This window comes from Canis lupus, chromosome 22 (assembly GCF_011100685.1).
Source record: "Canis lupus familiaris isolate Mischka breed German Shepherd chromosome 22, alternate assembly UU_Cfam_GSD_1.0, whole genome shotgun sequence".
Taxonomy (NCBI): domain Eukaryota; kingdom Metazoa; phylum Chordata; class Mammalia; order Carnivora; family Canidae; genus Canis; species Canis lupus.
This window is the reverse complement of record NC_049243.1, coordinates 56,890,861-56,904,332: the sequence shown is the minus strand read 5'-3', so window position 1 is coordinate 56,904,332 and position 13,472 is coordinate 56,890,861. Positions and strand designations below refer to the sequence as shown.

At 39.2% G+C, this 13,472-nt stretch overlaps 1 protein-coding gene across 2 annotated transcripts in view; it reads left to right on the top strand.

Moving 5' to 3' along the window:
- Positions 1–474: 474 nt before the first annotated feature.
- The window catches only part of FAM155A (family with sequence similarity 155 member A), a 626,592-nt gene continuing 613,594 nt past the window's right edge, over positions 475–13,472 (top strand). Inside the window, exon 1 of one of the 2 annotated variants that reach the window (XM_038570028.1) lies at positions 475–2,585. In XM_038570028.1, coding sequence (XP_038425956.1) covers positions 1,689–2,585 — 897 coding nt within the window. In that variant the 5' untranslated portion in view covers positions 475–1,688. The remainder of the gene's footprint in view (positions 2,586–13,472) is intronic. The other variant, XM_038570027.1, reaches the window with a different exon arrangement.

Sequence of the window (13,472 nt, the reverse complement as noted above, 5' to 3'; positions counted from 1 at the left end):
GCGCAGCCCCACTCAGTGGGGGCTGGGGTGCATGCAGGCCGTCGGAGTGGGGGTCACGGGAGGTTGGGATGCTCCAGATGGGAGGGAGAATACTCCGCGGTCAAGACGTCGAGCCCGGAGCAGAGAGCGAGGCTGTGACACCCCCCTGCCCCTCGCCCCACGGCCGAGGTCTTCTTAACGGTTTTCCCCTAAGAATGTGAGCTTGCTCCCAATCTCCTATTACTTTGGGATGTGGACTGGGTCGCTGTAATATATACAGCTACAACTGTAGGTAGAGATGCACACTGCGCGCGCACCATCTCTTCCAAACGCCGAAATCATTTGACAAAACAATTCAGCACGCTGGTAGCTGTCGATCGGTAGTTCTCCGGGGATCCCTAGGCACACGCAGAGACCAAATATCACGTCCTCTCCTCCCCAGCCAGTCCGTGTCTACTCCCCCGTCCCCCATCCTTTGATGCGAAGTCCATCATTGCGTAGTGACAAGGAGGCAAGACAGACCCTCGCCCCGCTGGAAACCTCTAACCGCCCTCCTGCAGCCCGGACTTTTTCCGGAGGCGGAGTGGGAGCCGGGGATGCTGTAGGCATCAGCCAGCATCCTCGGCCGTGCGGTCCGCACGCTGACTTTGGTCAGTGGTAACGGAAAAGAGAAAACCCGAAAGGTGGGGAGGGCGCCGGGCGCGCGGAAGCCCAGGCGGGGCCCGCGGTGCGTCCTCTCCCTCCCGCTGCGCCCGGGGCCCAGCCCGGTGCCACTGCGCCAGGATGGAGAGGTTTCGGCGCGGGAGGAGATGACGCAAAAGCCAGTGCTCCCCCCAAAAAAGTGTTTCTCCAGGACGAAGATGGCGGCAACTTAGCCGGGGACTGAAGATGACTGTGGCTCTCGGGAGGCCCAGCCCAGGCGATTCGGCCCCGAGGTCCGGGGGAGGCGGCGTCAGCAGTCGGAGCCCGGCGGGCAGACCTGCGGCAGCGGCGGCGGCGGCGGCGGCGGCTGTCAGAGCGCGGGGTGGGGGGTGGGGGGGAGGGAGAGCCCTGCCGGCGGCGGCTGCCCAGGCTCCGGACTCGGGGAGCGCAGGCGAGAAGTAGGAGCAGGCGGAGGAGAGAGAAAGGAGAAGGGAAGGAAGGAGGAGGAAGAGGAGGAGGAGGAGGAGGAGAGGAGCTGGGGAGGCGCTCCGGTCGCCGTCAGTGGGCAGCGGAGACGCGGCATGCCCCTGGCAGGGGAGAGCGGGCTGTCCTCAGCAGGGCCATGGGGACCCGCGCTGTGACAATGCCTGGGTGAGAGGAGCAGCGCCAGCCACCCCGCCACCTCCACCAGCATCACCTCCTGCACTCAGCTCACCACCGGCCACCAGCCCCAGCCTCCTCCGGCTGCCTCTCCTCCTCTCTCTCTCTCTCTCTCTCTCTCTCTCTCTCCATTATTGTTTTCTACTCTACAGAGGATGGGGTCGGCTTATGATTAGGTCGGGAGCAAGTCAGATCTTCCTCCAAAGCTGGTAATATTTATGTAGGCAAAAAGAGAGAGAACAGAGGGAGAGAGAGAGAGAGAGAGAGAGAGAGAGAGAGAGAGAGAGAGAACACGAACCGGGAGGAGGGGATAAGGAAATTAAACCCTTTAAGTCAATGCATATTGTGGTGACAGCGGCACAGGAGCCCTCACGGTGGAGTCGGCCAGGGCTGTGCGTTCCCAAAATATGACCAGGGGTGCTTGGATGTGTCGGCAGTATGACGACGGCTTAAAAATCTGGTTGGCAGCACCCCGGGAGAACGAGAAACCGTTCATCGATTCAGAGAGGGCTCAGAAATGGCGACTGTCTCTGGCATCTCTCTTGTTTTTCACAGTCCTGCTCTCTGATCACTTGTGGTTCTGCGCCGAGGCCAAGCTGACCCGGACCCGGGACAAGGAGCAGCAGCAGCAGCAGCAGCAGCAGCAGCGACAGCAGCAGCGACAGCAGCAGCGGCGGCAGCGGCAGCAGGAGCCCTCCTGGCCCGCGCTCCTGGCGAGCATGGGGGAGTCCTCGCCCGCCGCCCAGGCACACAGACTCCTCTCCGCCTCCTCGTCCCCCACCCTGCCCCCCTCCCCGGGAGACGGCGGCGGCGGCAAGGGCAACCGAGGCAAAAACAACCGGAGCAAGGCTCTTTTTCTAGGAAACTCTGCCAAGCCCGTGTGGCGCCTGGAGACTTGTTACCCCCAGGGCGCCTCCTCGGGCCAGTGCTTCACGGTGGAGAGCGCGGACGCAGTGTGCGCCAGGAACTGGAGTCGGGGGGTGGCGGCCGCGGGGGAGGAGCAGCAGGTGAGGGGGACGCATCCAACTCCGCTCTGGAACTTGTCGGATTTTTACCTTTCGTTTTGTAATTCCTACACACTTTGGGAGTTGTTCTCGGGGTTGTCCAGTCCCAACACTTTGAACTGTAGTCTGGATGTGGTGCTCAAGGAGGGCGGCGAGATGACCACTTGCAGGCAGTGCGTCGAGGCTTACCAAGACTACGACCACCACGCTCAGGAGAAATACGAAGAGTTTGAGAGTGTGCTCCATAAATATTTACAGTCGGAGGAGTACTCGGTGAAATCGTGTCCTGAGGACTGTAAGGTAGGAACAGTGGATTCTCTCCCCTCTCCCATCTTGCGTTTTTCTGTCTTGTGTGCGTTTGGCCAAGATGTCTTCTGGAGTTTTTAAAAAAAAAAAAAAAAAAAAAAAAAAAAATCTTTTTTTTTTTTTTTTTTGACGCTGGTTTTGTTACTTCAGTTGTTTTTGTGGTTATAAGGGCCTGACTTGCTGCTTGAGTTGGGAATGCCTCGAAGATTGCTTGTGGACTGGTGCCTTCTTCTGGGAATCCTTGGAAGCTCAGGGAAGACCCTGGTGTTCTGAGCTCATAAAGCTGTTGCTTAACTATCTCTTACAGCTATGCAATTGGTTCAAACTCTGTTCCCTTTAAAAAAAAAAAAAATGGAATTTGGATGCAGCTTGCTAGGAAGACAGACATGGGACTGCATACTGATGACCCCAGATAAAACCAGACTCAGCGACAGGCGTGTATGGTTTGGCTTATGGACCTGTACACATGATTTCTCTGATAGTGACATTATTAAATTGGTTGACCAGAGGGACAATAGAAAGTGTTTGTAGTTGTTTATGCAGGAAGATGAAAAGGCGTTTTACCTGTTTTTACAGGGGCAGTTCTGGTTGTTTGGAAAGTGTGGAGGCCTACCTAAGCATATTTATTCACCAGAAGTTTCTGGTGTTGTCTTAGACATTTGTATAATAATTGATCGGAGACTCACTACAAGTAGAAAGTTTTAATTAAGTATCTGGTGATCGAAGATGAGTGTTAGCTTATTTATCAGACATCTTATGTAATTAGCTTTAGTTTTCAGGATGCTCTTCAGAAAGGCTGAATGGCAAGTGCTAGATGCTGCGAATGAAATATACCGAACTCTTTAATAATGTGTATTATATTCAACCTCTTCCTGCTGAATATAATAAAGGGTATAATCCTTGCTGATTGACAAAGGAGAAGAGAATCCAAGTTTCTCAAGAAACGTCAATGTAATCCTGGGTGCATGTGCTAATAGGAGCGTTCCTGTCCATGGTGCTGAAATGAGATTTGCCTGGGATCTGTTGAAGATGAAGATACTGCAGTGACCTTTTAGTAGGAAAGAAATGATGACAGAGTCTCAGTAAGCCTTTATGTTTCATTCCAAGGGTAATTTCTTAAACAACACAATAAAATAGTACTGCTCTTCAAAAGAAATAATACACCACATTCTCTTCCTTTCTCTTCACTACTCCCCCACACAGGAACAGGACAACTGTCTCTCTTCTGCCTCACTTTGTATTGGGGAAATGTAATGAAGGGCAATATGGATCAAAGGTTTGAGATACTTTGATAAGAGAACTGTGCTAAAAGATACCTGTTTAAAATGAACATAGTTCAAGAGCTGTATTTTACTTTGGTTTGATCACTTGTGCTTTTGACAATTAAGCTAAACTCAAACTAAACTTGCTTTGTCAACATCCTTTAAAAGACCAGAAACATATCTTCTTTGCACATAGTAATATTGAGTTTACAACATTAATTAGGAATGCTACTTCACTAGATAAACGGATCTTAAACTTTCTACCTATTTTTCTTAACCATACCACAGTAACTCATGCCTGGAGATCAAAGTTATTCTTAATGGCAGAAGTTAATGACTAATGTTTATTGCATAGTTGTTTATGTTGACGAGATATGTTGCATCAGAATTGTAAACATAAGGACACTAATTCCACTACTAATAAAAAAGGATGCAAGGGCTTCAGTATAGTTATGTTTAAAAGTGGTACCTTGTAATAATATGAATTTGCTTGCTTCTCCGAATGCAAACTTTTGTAGAAATTTCTAGTAATTCCAATTTGTATAGATTCAGTATTTAAAAGATAGTCTCCATTGCCAATAGATTGCAGCATATTTTCAAATAAACATGTCTAACATATCTTTGTTCAAATGCCCAGATTTTAAATATATATTAATGTTTATTTTCACCTTGACCTGAAATAAATCTCAACTTGATATTTATATTATCATAACTATAAGGTATAGTGTAGGTTAAACTAATTTATCATATTATAAACTACTTCTGTATTGTGTTTCTTTGTAAAAGAATCATCATCACCTGTACACATATTATAAAAATATTAATTCCTTTTTAGCAAGATTTCTTCCTCACATAGAAAATTAAATACAGACATTAAAAAAAATAAATACAGACATTTGAATTTTTCATTGCCATAACACAGAATTTATTACCCATGATGTCTTGTAGCCATTTCTTGGTTGTGTGATTTTGGCTGATTTGTCAATTTGACATTTATTCCATAATAACTGTTTTCAAAAATTACAGTTTCAAATTTAAGGTGTCAGTGTTTTTGGCTAATAACTCATAAGTTGAGAATTTGGTTCCTTAGTTTAATGTATGATGTCTTTATGATTCTCCAAAAGTCACAAACATATCCACATACAAATTATACTACATGGCTAAAAATGCTACTTGTACACATTTGAAGAATGTGTCTGAGTTCTTTCTAAATACAGTTATTTCAAACATACTTATATTTATGAAAAGAAGATTATCATCAGGGACCTTGTCAAAATATACATTCTACACAAAATTTTCCATGTTTTATGGTAGCCACAAAGTCCTAGGTTATATTAAAAGTAAATGCATTATATTTCTCGCATTGGTAATATATTCATGAAAAAGATGCATTTTTGATACTTTATAAACATATTTTAGAACTAAAGGTAGAATATGTTTAATCATATTAGCTATACAAATTGTTATAATTCATATTCTAGGAGAAATATATTAGCTTTATCATACCCATATATAATCGAATGACTAAAGCAGTGATTTCTAAGTTTTAAAACTTAGGGCATGTATTATTACCTTCTAGTTTTATAATCTTCACTTCATTAAGATAAATGACACATGACATATATGTATAAAATTAGAATAGATCAAATTTAATATTTATTTAACTTTCTTGAAAAGTTTTTTGGCCCATTATGCAAAAAAAAAAACAAAAACAAAAAACAAAAAACAAAACAACAAAAACAAAAAACAAAAACAAACCCTTAATGTTGATCTAATACAATCATAATGTCTTGATTGAGTCCAAAGTAATTAAAGATAAAATACAGCTTACAATTACATTAGCAAGTGTTTGTATTGCAACATATAATAGAAAAAATTGGTATCCAAGAATATTTCCTAATATTCTAAAAAATAACTGGTTTATTTTTTTTGAAGAAAATACACACATTTGTCTAGGAAGTAATTTATAAAAAAATAAAGAACAAAACCCACTGCATATATCATTTATATTATAGCATTCAAACTGCTGTACTAAATAAATCAGGTAGCAAAAATTATGACAGTAATTTTTCTCTGTAGTTTGTAGTGTTGTTCAAAATAATGTTTTTGATATTCTTCTTTAAGAAGAACCTAAAAAATCTGTAAAAACCTTCAAGTTGGGTGGTGGTATTAAAAAATACAATATTCTAAGTTACAAAATTACATATGCATGTTTTTAATTTGCTGATTTTTTTTTATCTAAATAAAAATCTTCTGTTAAATATGCCGTTCTTTAGCCCCTAAGTATTCTTGAAGATGTATATTATAAAAACTTGTGATACTTAGGAAATATAAATTTCTGGGTGAACAGGTGAACTTTTGTTGCTGCTAACTTTATTTACTTAGTATACCTTAATAGAGATGGTCAATGAAAGCAGGTTTGAGATTAGATTCTAACATAAATCATTAAATCCTCTGTATTTTAGTTCTGTCAGCACATAGTCTAATCTTTATACTCTCACGAATATAAGCATTCTCATATTTTTATTTCTATAATCTCATATTAAAGCAGATTTTATTGCCTATTTTTATTTAACAATCACTGACCAAAAAGCTAACCCTGCCAGGGTTAAGCATATATGACAGTTGTGATACCTGAAGCTTTCTGCATTGTTTGCAAGAACCACTCACAAACAGTAACCAGTTTGGTAACGGAATTTAGGTTACATAATGTGCAGTTTGGGAAAAAGGCATTTCTTAAGTTCTTATTTATTTTGGTGTCATGCACTATAGATTCTTAAAAAATAGTTTTTTAAAAAGAAAATCAAATATCTAACAATTCTTTCCACTAAAATATTATTTTGCTGTTAAGTGCTATTGTATGTATTATGACACTGTTCAAAAGTGTAGAATACATCTACAAATACAACTCTTTTATATTTAACCACTTTATTATTTTCAAATCTGTAAAATCAAACAGCCTAACAATGCAGATGATCACTTTAACCATTAATAAGGCCATTTATAAGGTCAAAGCCACTACCATAATCATTTTTATGACCCAGATTTTTTATTATATTTTTGCTCCACATACAACTACTGATTTATGATCTGTGTTTTATTTTTATAAGGAAACAACCCAAATTTTATCTTAATGTTGTTTTATAGACTAAAGAATGAATATTTTTACTTTGAACTTATAACTGGGTCAAATTGACAGCTATATAGGGCATAACCACAAAGTTTCAATAATTGCTGTTTTACACTCGTTTAATCACTTTAATTAGATGAAGATGATGTCTGCATATGCAAGGTGAATTAAAATATGAAGGAAAGGAGATCAAACAACACTTTGACTCTCAGGCTCCCCCATATATAGATCATAATACATTAAGATATATTTTCTTGCTAGATTGAATATGCAAGAACAAATATACAGATAGCTATTTCAAAGAAGAAAACATTTTGAATTATCTGACCTATTGCTTAATTTCAATTCTTAGTTGCCTGTTTAAATCTTCATCTTCTATATCAAAAACACATTAATTCAGCACCAAACATTTTTTGTCATTTATTTTATATTGATTTATGCTGCAAGATGTTTCTTCAATATCAATAAACATTTAGCCTAGATCAATGGTCCATGGGGTCACATTGGCATATCCTGGGGGACTCTTTGAAGAAACTCCTAGTCCCAAAAGAGATTCTAAGGAATTTCATTGGTTTGGCTTGTGTTATTGGCTTGGGATTTCCAGTTTCCCTGGTGACTCTCGTGTGTGGCAAAGGTTGAGAAGCACTGTTCTATTTGACAGTGACAGCTCCAATGCAAGGACCTTCTAGTTCCTGTGCTTCTATAATACATAATAACCTCATTTGCTCAACTGATGAGAATGGAATTCAGATATTTTTGAAAAGTTGTAGAAGCAACAGAACATAGCCAGAGGGCAGGGAGCAAATATATAGTAACTAGGATGAAGAAGTAGATGAAAAGTGAACCAACTGGATGAAAGTTTTAAGGGATATGACCAAAGAGAACGCAGGAGAGAAAAGGAGGTGGATTCAGAAGACCAGAGTCTTGAATGTTTAAGGAGGGCGCTTTGGCTGTGACTATTCTTTCTTTTAGGTAGAACTGAGTCATCATACTTCTGTTCCGTAACGGGCTGATAATATGAGTGCAGAAACTGAATGATTGTCTTTCTGAGCCTGACTGATAAAGTATTAGATTAGAGGAGCTCCAGCCTTATTTTTGTCTCTAATTTTAGTCTATATAAATGGCCAAAATTTAGACTTTTTAAAAAGTACATGGTTGGTTTTAAGAGAAAATCTTTTTGCTTTTCATAATATTTTGCATGATTCTGTCCTATTCTTCATCTGTTCACTTATTAATCCTAGGAAGTCACTAATTGTTTTTTTACTTTCCTTTAATTGTAATGATGAGACATATTTTTAAAACGTATTTCTATATTAGTATGATAACTACGTGAAATTCATACAGTTTTTTTTAAAGTACAAAAGCTAAGTAGTCACAGATTATGACAAAGCTTAGTTTAGGAATTAGTTTTAAGAGGATCTTATTATTCTGTTTGGAAGTGATTATAATACCAATAATATTTTATTTCATAACATTTTAGATAATAAGTTACAATGAAACATTAAATCTAAGTTTTAATCTAAGAAAAAATTAGATGATATTACAATTGAAATAATGGAATTTCTTTAATGAAATGTAAATTTACTCTGCTTCCTTAAAACTGAAAACAAAAGATGATTAACATTTGCCTTTCTTGTAATAAGTGGTTACTGATTTATAGTATGTACTGTATTGGAAAACATGAAAATATTTCCTTCTTGGCTGTTGAAAGTGTTAAAAGGTAATAGTTGATCCCTCCCCCACCTCCAACCACCTCTCAGGAGTTGGTTTCTACATTAAATCATTTATAAACAAAATGATGTATAAGTTACCACAGATGGTAAAAAAAAAAAAAAAAGTCTTGCAAAAATAGAAATTTAATATCTGTTTAAACACTGTTGCTGATTTTAGCAGTGACAGTAGCATATTCACACATAATATGTGATAGGTGAATGCAACAATTAGTTCTATGGAAATGCATGGGGATTCTGTATGTCAGCTGGTCCATCCTGCACAGGAGGGAGAATGGGCTCTAGACAAAACTGTGTATAAAGATTCCTTGCTTTTCTTACTTTTCTCTCAGTGTACCTTCTTCTTATCACCTGGCAGAGTCTCCTGGCATCTAGAAGTGGCATTTCCAAGGCCTGTGTCTCATGGGAAGCCCAAAGTTCAGGACTCTTTGCATCTCTACTGTCATCAAAAATGATCAGTCTCTTTCTTACTAAACTATCACTGACTTTATTTGAAAAGAAGATTGAACTAAGATGTAAATGGTTGATCGTGACAATGTATTAGCTCTCACAGAAAATGATTTGAATCACTCATAGATTTAAGTGCTTGGAACAAGCTTCAGCAGTAGCAGTTTAATAAGCTTTAGAGCTTATTAGAAGTCAGAAACTTGTCTAATTCATTTAATCTTTACATCATTTCTATATGAGGTAATTTTATCACAGATTTTATCGATGAGTAAAGCGAGGACAGAAAGTTAACTATTCCAAGGTCAAACAGCTGAGCAGAGTGTTAAAGATCAAGTTCACAAAAAAAAAAAAAAAAGAAAAGATCAAGTTCACTTTGTCACTTTAATGCATTTTCTCTTTTTCTTTTAGTATAAGCTTTATCAACATACCAAAGAATGGGAAGATTAGTATGATTAGTCCGCACATACTTTCACATAATTTAAAGACTGTTAAAGATCTTGCTGTGGGAGATAGCTCTGGGGAGGTGTCTGTGCTCCATTGTGAAGGACTGTATATCCCCTGCTAAGGCCTTTGAATTTTATTTTCTGTGTGAAGAAATATCAGAGAGGAATTTTAATCAAGTGGGATTCATTTGGGAAGCTTTGTTTTTTTTCAAAAATTAACTCTGGCAGCAATGTGATAATAGGTTGGGAGAGGGTGAAGTAATGCCAGAGAGACCGATTTAGAATATGCTGTCTTCTGTAGGGGTAATAGGATGGCTCCAAATCAGTACTCTCCAACAGAATTTTCTATGATAAAGGAAATGTTTTATTCTCCACCCTGTCCAATATGGTAGCCCCAAGCTATGTGTGCTACTGAGCAGCTGAAATGTGGCTAGGGTGAATGAAGATCTGAATTTTAAATTTTATTTAAATTTAATTATCCTAAATTTAAATAGCCCAGGATCTAGTGGCTACCATGTTGGGCAGAAAATTCTAAATGACTACAGTGGCTATGGAAGTGGAGAAGAAAGGCCAATTCCAGAGACTTCTCAGTCCAATCTTACCAACTGTAGAGGAAGGATATGATTCAAGATTTATAAAGGGTGAGATTACAGATGTTGATACCATTGAAAGAAATACAGAGGGAAGAACAAGTTGGGATTGACATCATTGAAAGAAACAAGGAGTTCATTTTTGTAGATAATGATAGCAGAAGATATCCAGCAGATAGCATGCCATGTGAGTTTGGTTGAGGAAGTTTGGTTGTGAAGCTCACTCTCCACATGGAGGTTTGATGTAGGAAGCTGTGGACAGAGATTAGATGACCTAACAAAAACAAATTATATGGAAAGAAGGTTAAAGGTGAATCCTAAAGAAGAACAACATCTAAAGTTTTGGGCAGAAAAGGGACCAGGAAAGGAGACAGAGAAGCACAAGGAATGAGAGTGAAGATATGAGGGAGAATGAGAATGGGAGTGGGAGATGAATATACAAGAGAGAAGGAGAGGGAGAAGAATAGGCAGAGGGAAGGGAGAAGGAATCATGGGAATGTGATAATCTGAAGGGTAAAGGGAAGGAGTTTAAGAAAGATGCAGAATCAGTCAGGAGTGTCTTATCTTGCAGAAAGGACATGCGGGATGAAGCCTAGGCGTAGGTCACTGGATTTGGCAATTAGTTCTTGTCGACCTTACAAGAGTAGTTTCAATAGATTGTCAGGGAGAGGTGTCAAATTGTGATGGATTAAGGAATGAGTTGGAGCTGAGATAAAGACTAGTCTTAATGACTCTTCCTTAGGAGAGAAAAGAGAAAGAGAAAGGAACAGGTGGGGAGATGTGAATTTATTTATTTATTTATTTTTAAAAATGATTTTATTTATTTATTCATGAAGAAACACAGAGGAGACTGAGAGAGGGAGAGACACAGGCAGAGGGAGAAGCAGGCTCCATGCAGGGAGCCTGACGTGGGACTTGATCCTGGGTCTCCAGGATCATGCCCTGGGCAGAAGGTGGCACTAAACTGCAGAGCTGCCCGGACTACCCAAGGGAGATGTGAATTTAAAGAAATATTTTATGTTGAAATAAACTTGAGGATATTTGTAGATTATGATCTAGGACCCAGATGGGAATATGAGATAGAAAGTACCAGATTCAGAAAAAAATTAGTGGAGGCACCAGATCCCAAAGAAAAGGTGGTGGGCTCCCATCTATTCCTAGCCTTGGGGAGGAAGAGAGGTTGTATCTGTGCATTCTGCTATACAACTCAGATCCTTTATTTTGTTATATCTTAAACAGGATAAATGCTTTAATTTCAGGATTTCAGAAAATAAAAAGCATTTGTCATCTTGAATATGTTTTTTCTTTTTGGTATTTTTTTTTTATTGGAGTTCGATTTGCCAACATATAGTATAACACCCAGTGCTCATTCCGTCAAGTGCCTTGAATATGCTTAAATGAAGTAGGAAATTCATTTTCAAATAATACAAAATAATGACTGTAAATAGCAACAATTATATAATACATGTTACTATAAATACTTTCTTTAGGAATGTGTTGGGCTGAGGTTTAATTGTATATTTAAAAATGTATTAACCCACCCAATTAAATATAGCTATCTCTTTATAGAATTTCTTTTAAAAATATTGAAATAGAAATAAAAACTAATTTTAAACCTAATAGAGAATGTCATAAAATTATTAAAAGGACAACTGAAGATAGCCTGGGTTCAGCCCTCAGATTCACCATTTATTAGTTACGTGACATCACCCTAGTTACTTAAAATTGGGATTTTAGTATCTCTTCTATAACATGGTTACAAGGAAGAAATCAGGAGACTCCATACATATTATTATATACAACCTAAGGCTTGATGATGCCCAATGAATGGGTAACAATTCATTAAAAACCACAGGGGGGAAAAACATGAAAAAATCTATAAAATTAACATAGTCTTCACTTGAGATCGCATCGAAATTGTCTGGGAAACAATACCCATTTACAAGAGTTTTATAAGCAGACTTTGAGTCTTGGTTGATGAAATTCTCAATTTTGTTACTTCTACATGCTTCTCTAGAAAGGTGAATAAATTATTGAACAATGCTATCAGAAAACATAAGTTCAGCCGGAGTGAAAACATTCCGTTCTTAAAGCTTGAAGTTTTTCTCTATTTTCGATTAAAAATTAATTTAATTAATGTGCTGGGTTTTGGACTATGTGGATTCCCTTAGGTTACCCCAGAAGGATTTGAGCCATTTATGCAATTTTTTGAGAGGACATTTGGAGAAACCATTATAATGATCTTCCGTCTCTTGGTTAAAAAGAGAAATCTTGGGGAAGGTTCTGTGTTAGGTAGTTTGTAATGCATTGCAAAGTCGTGCCTTCAAAATCTATTTTAAAAGATAAGGCCCTTTGCCCTGCCCTCTAAATATTTGGCTCTGTTTTTGTTTTTTGTGTCCCTGTTATTTTCTGCTCTGACCCACATTTACCCACTCAGCCACACTTAATATTTTTATTGATTGGAGAGTGAGAGGAAGTTTAGGTAAAAGATTGTTTTTTTTTTTTTTTTTTTAATTTTATTTATTTATGACAGTCACACACACAGAGAGAGAGAGAGGCAGAGACACAGGCAGAAGGAGAAGCAGGCTCCATGCACCGGGAGCCTGATGTGGGATTTGATCCCGGGTCTCCAGTATCATGCCCTGGGCCAAAGGCAGGCGCCAAACCACTGCGCCACCCAGGGATCCCAAAAGATTGTTTTGATATTGAACCAGAGCTAGTAGACAAGGCAAACATGGCAGGTGCCAAGACATAGAAGACTGAATGAGGAGAAGACTAGGCTATGCTCCATATGTGGGAACATGATTACCCTGAGAAAGAGAAGACACGGGGTGACACAGCAAGATTCTTTAACTAGATAAAAATCAGCGTGTGGAAGAGGGGGGTCTTATATCCAGTACTTTATGTGGCTCTAGGGGTGAGAATGAGGCTCTATACATAGGTGTTTTATGCAGGAATATCTCTACTCCCTATAGGGAAGAGTGTTCTATTAAAGGGTACAATGGAAGAACTTGCCTGAGGAAATCAGAGCACATTGCTACAGAAGATGTACAAATGGGATGGGAGTTATCTGCCATGACCCTACAGGACATCCTGCCTGTGTGTTGCAGGTTGACCAGATGATTGTAAATATCCCATCCAACAGCTTTTGGCATAAGATGAGGCACCCAGAAGTGATAGGTTTACACAGTGAGCTTGTTCTTATTGCTAATCTCTGTCAAAGAAAAATTTTCTTACACAGAAAATATAACTGTTTTCGTAGTCTAGCACCTCACTGAT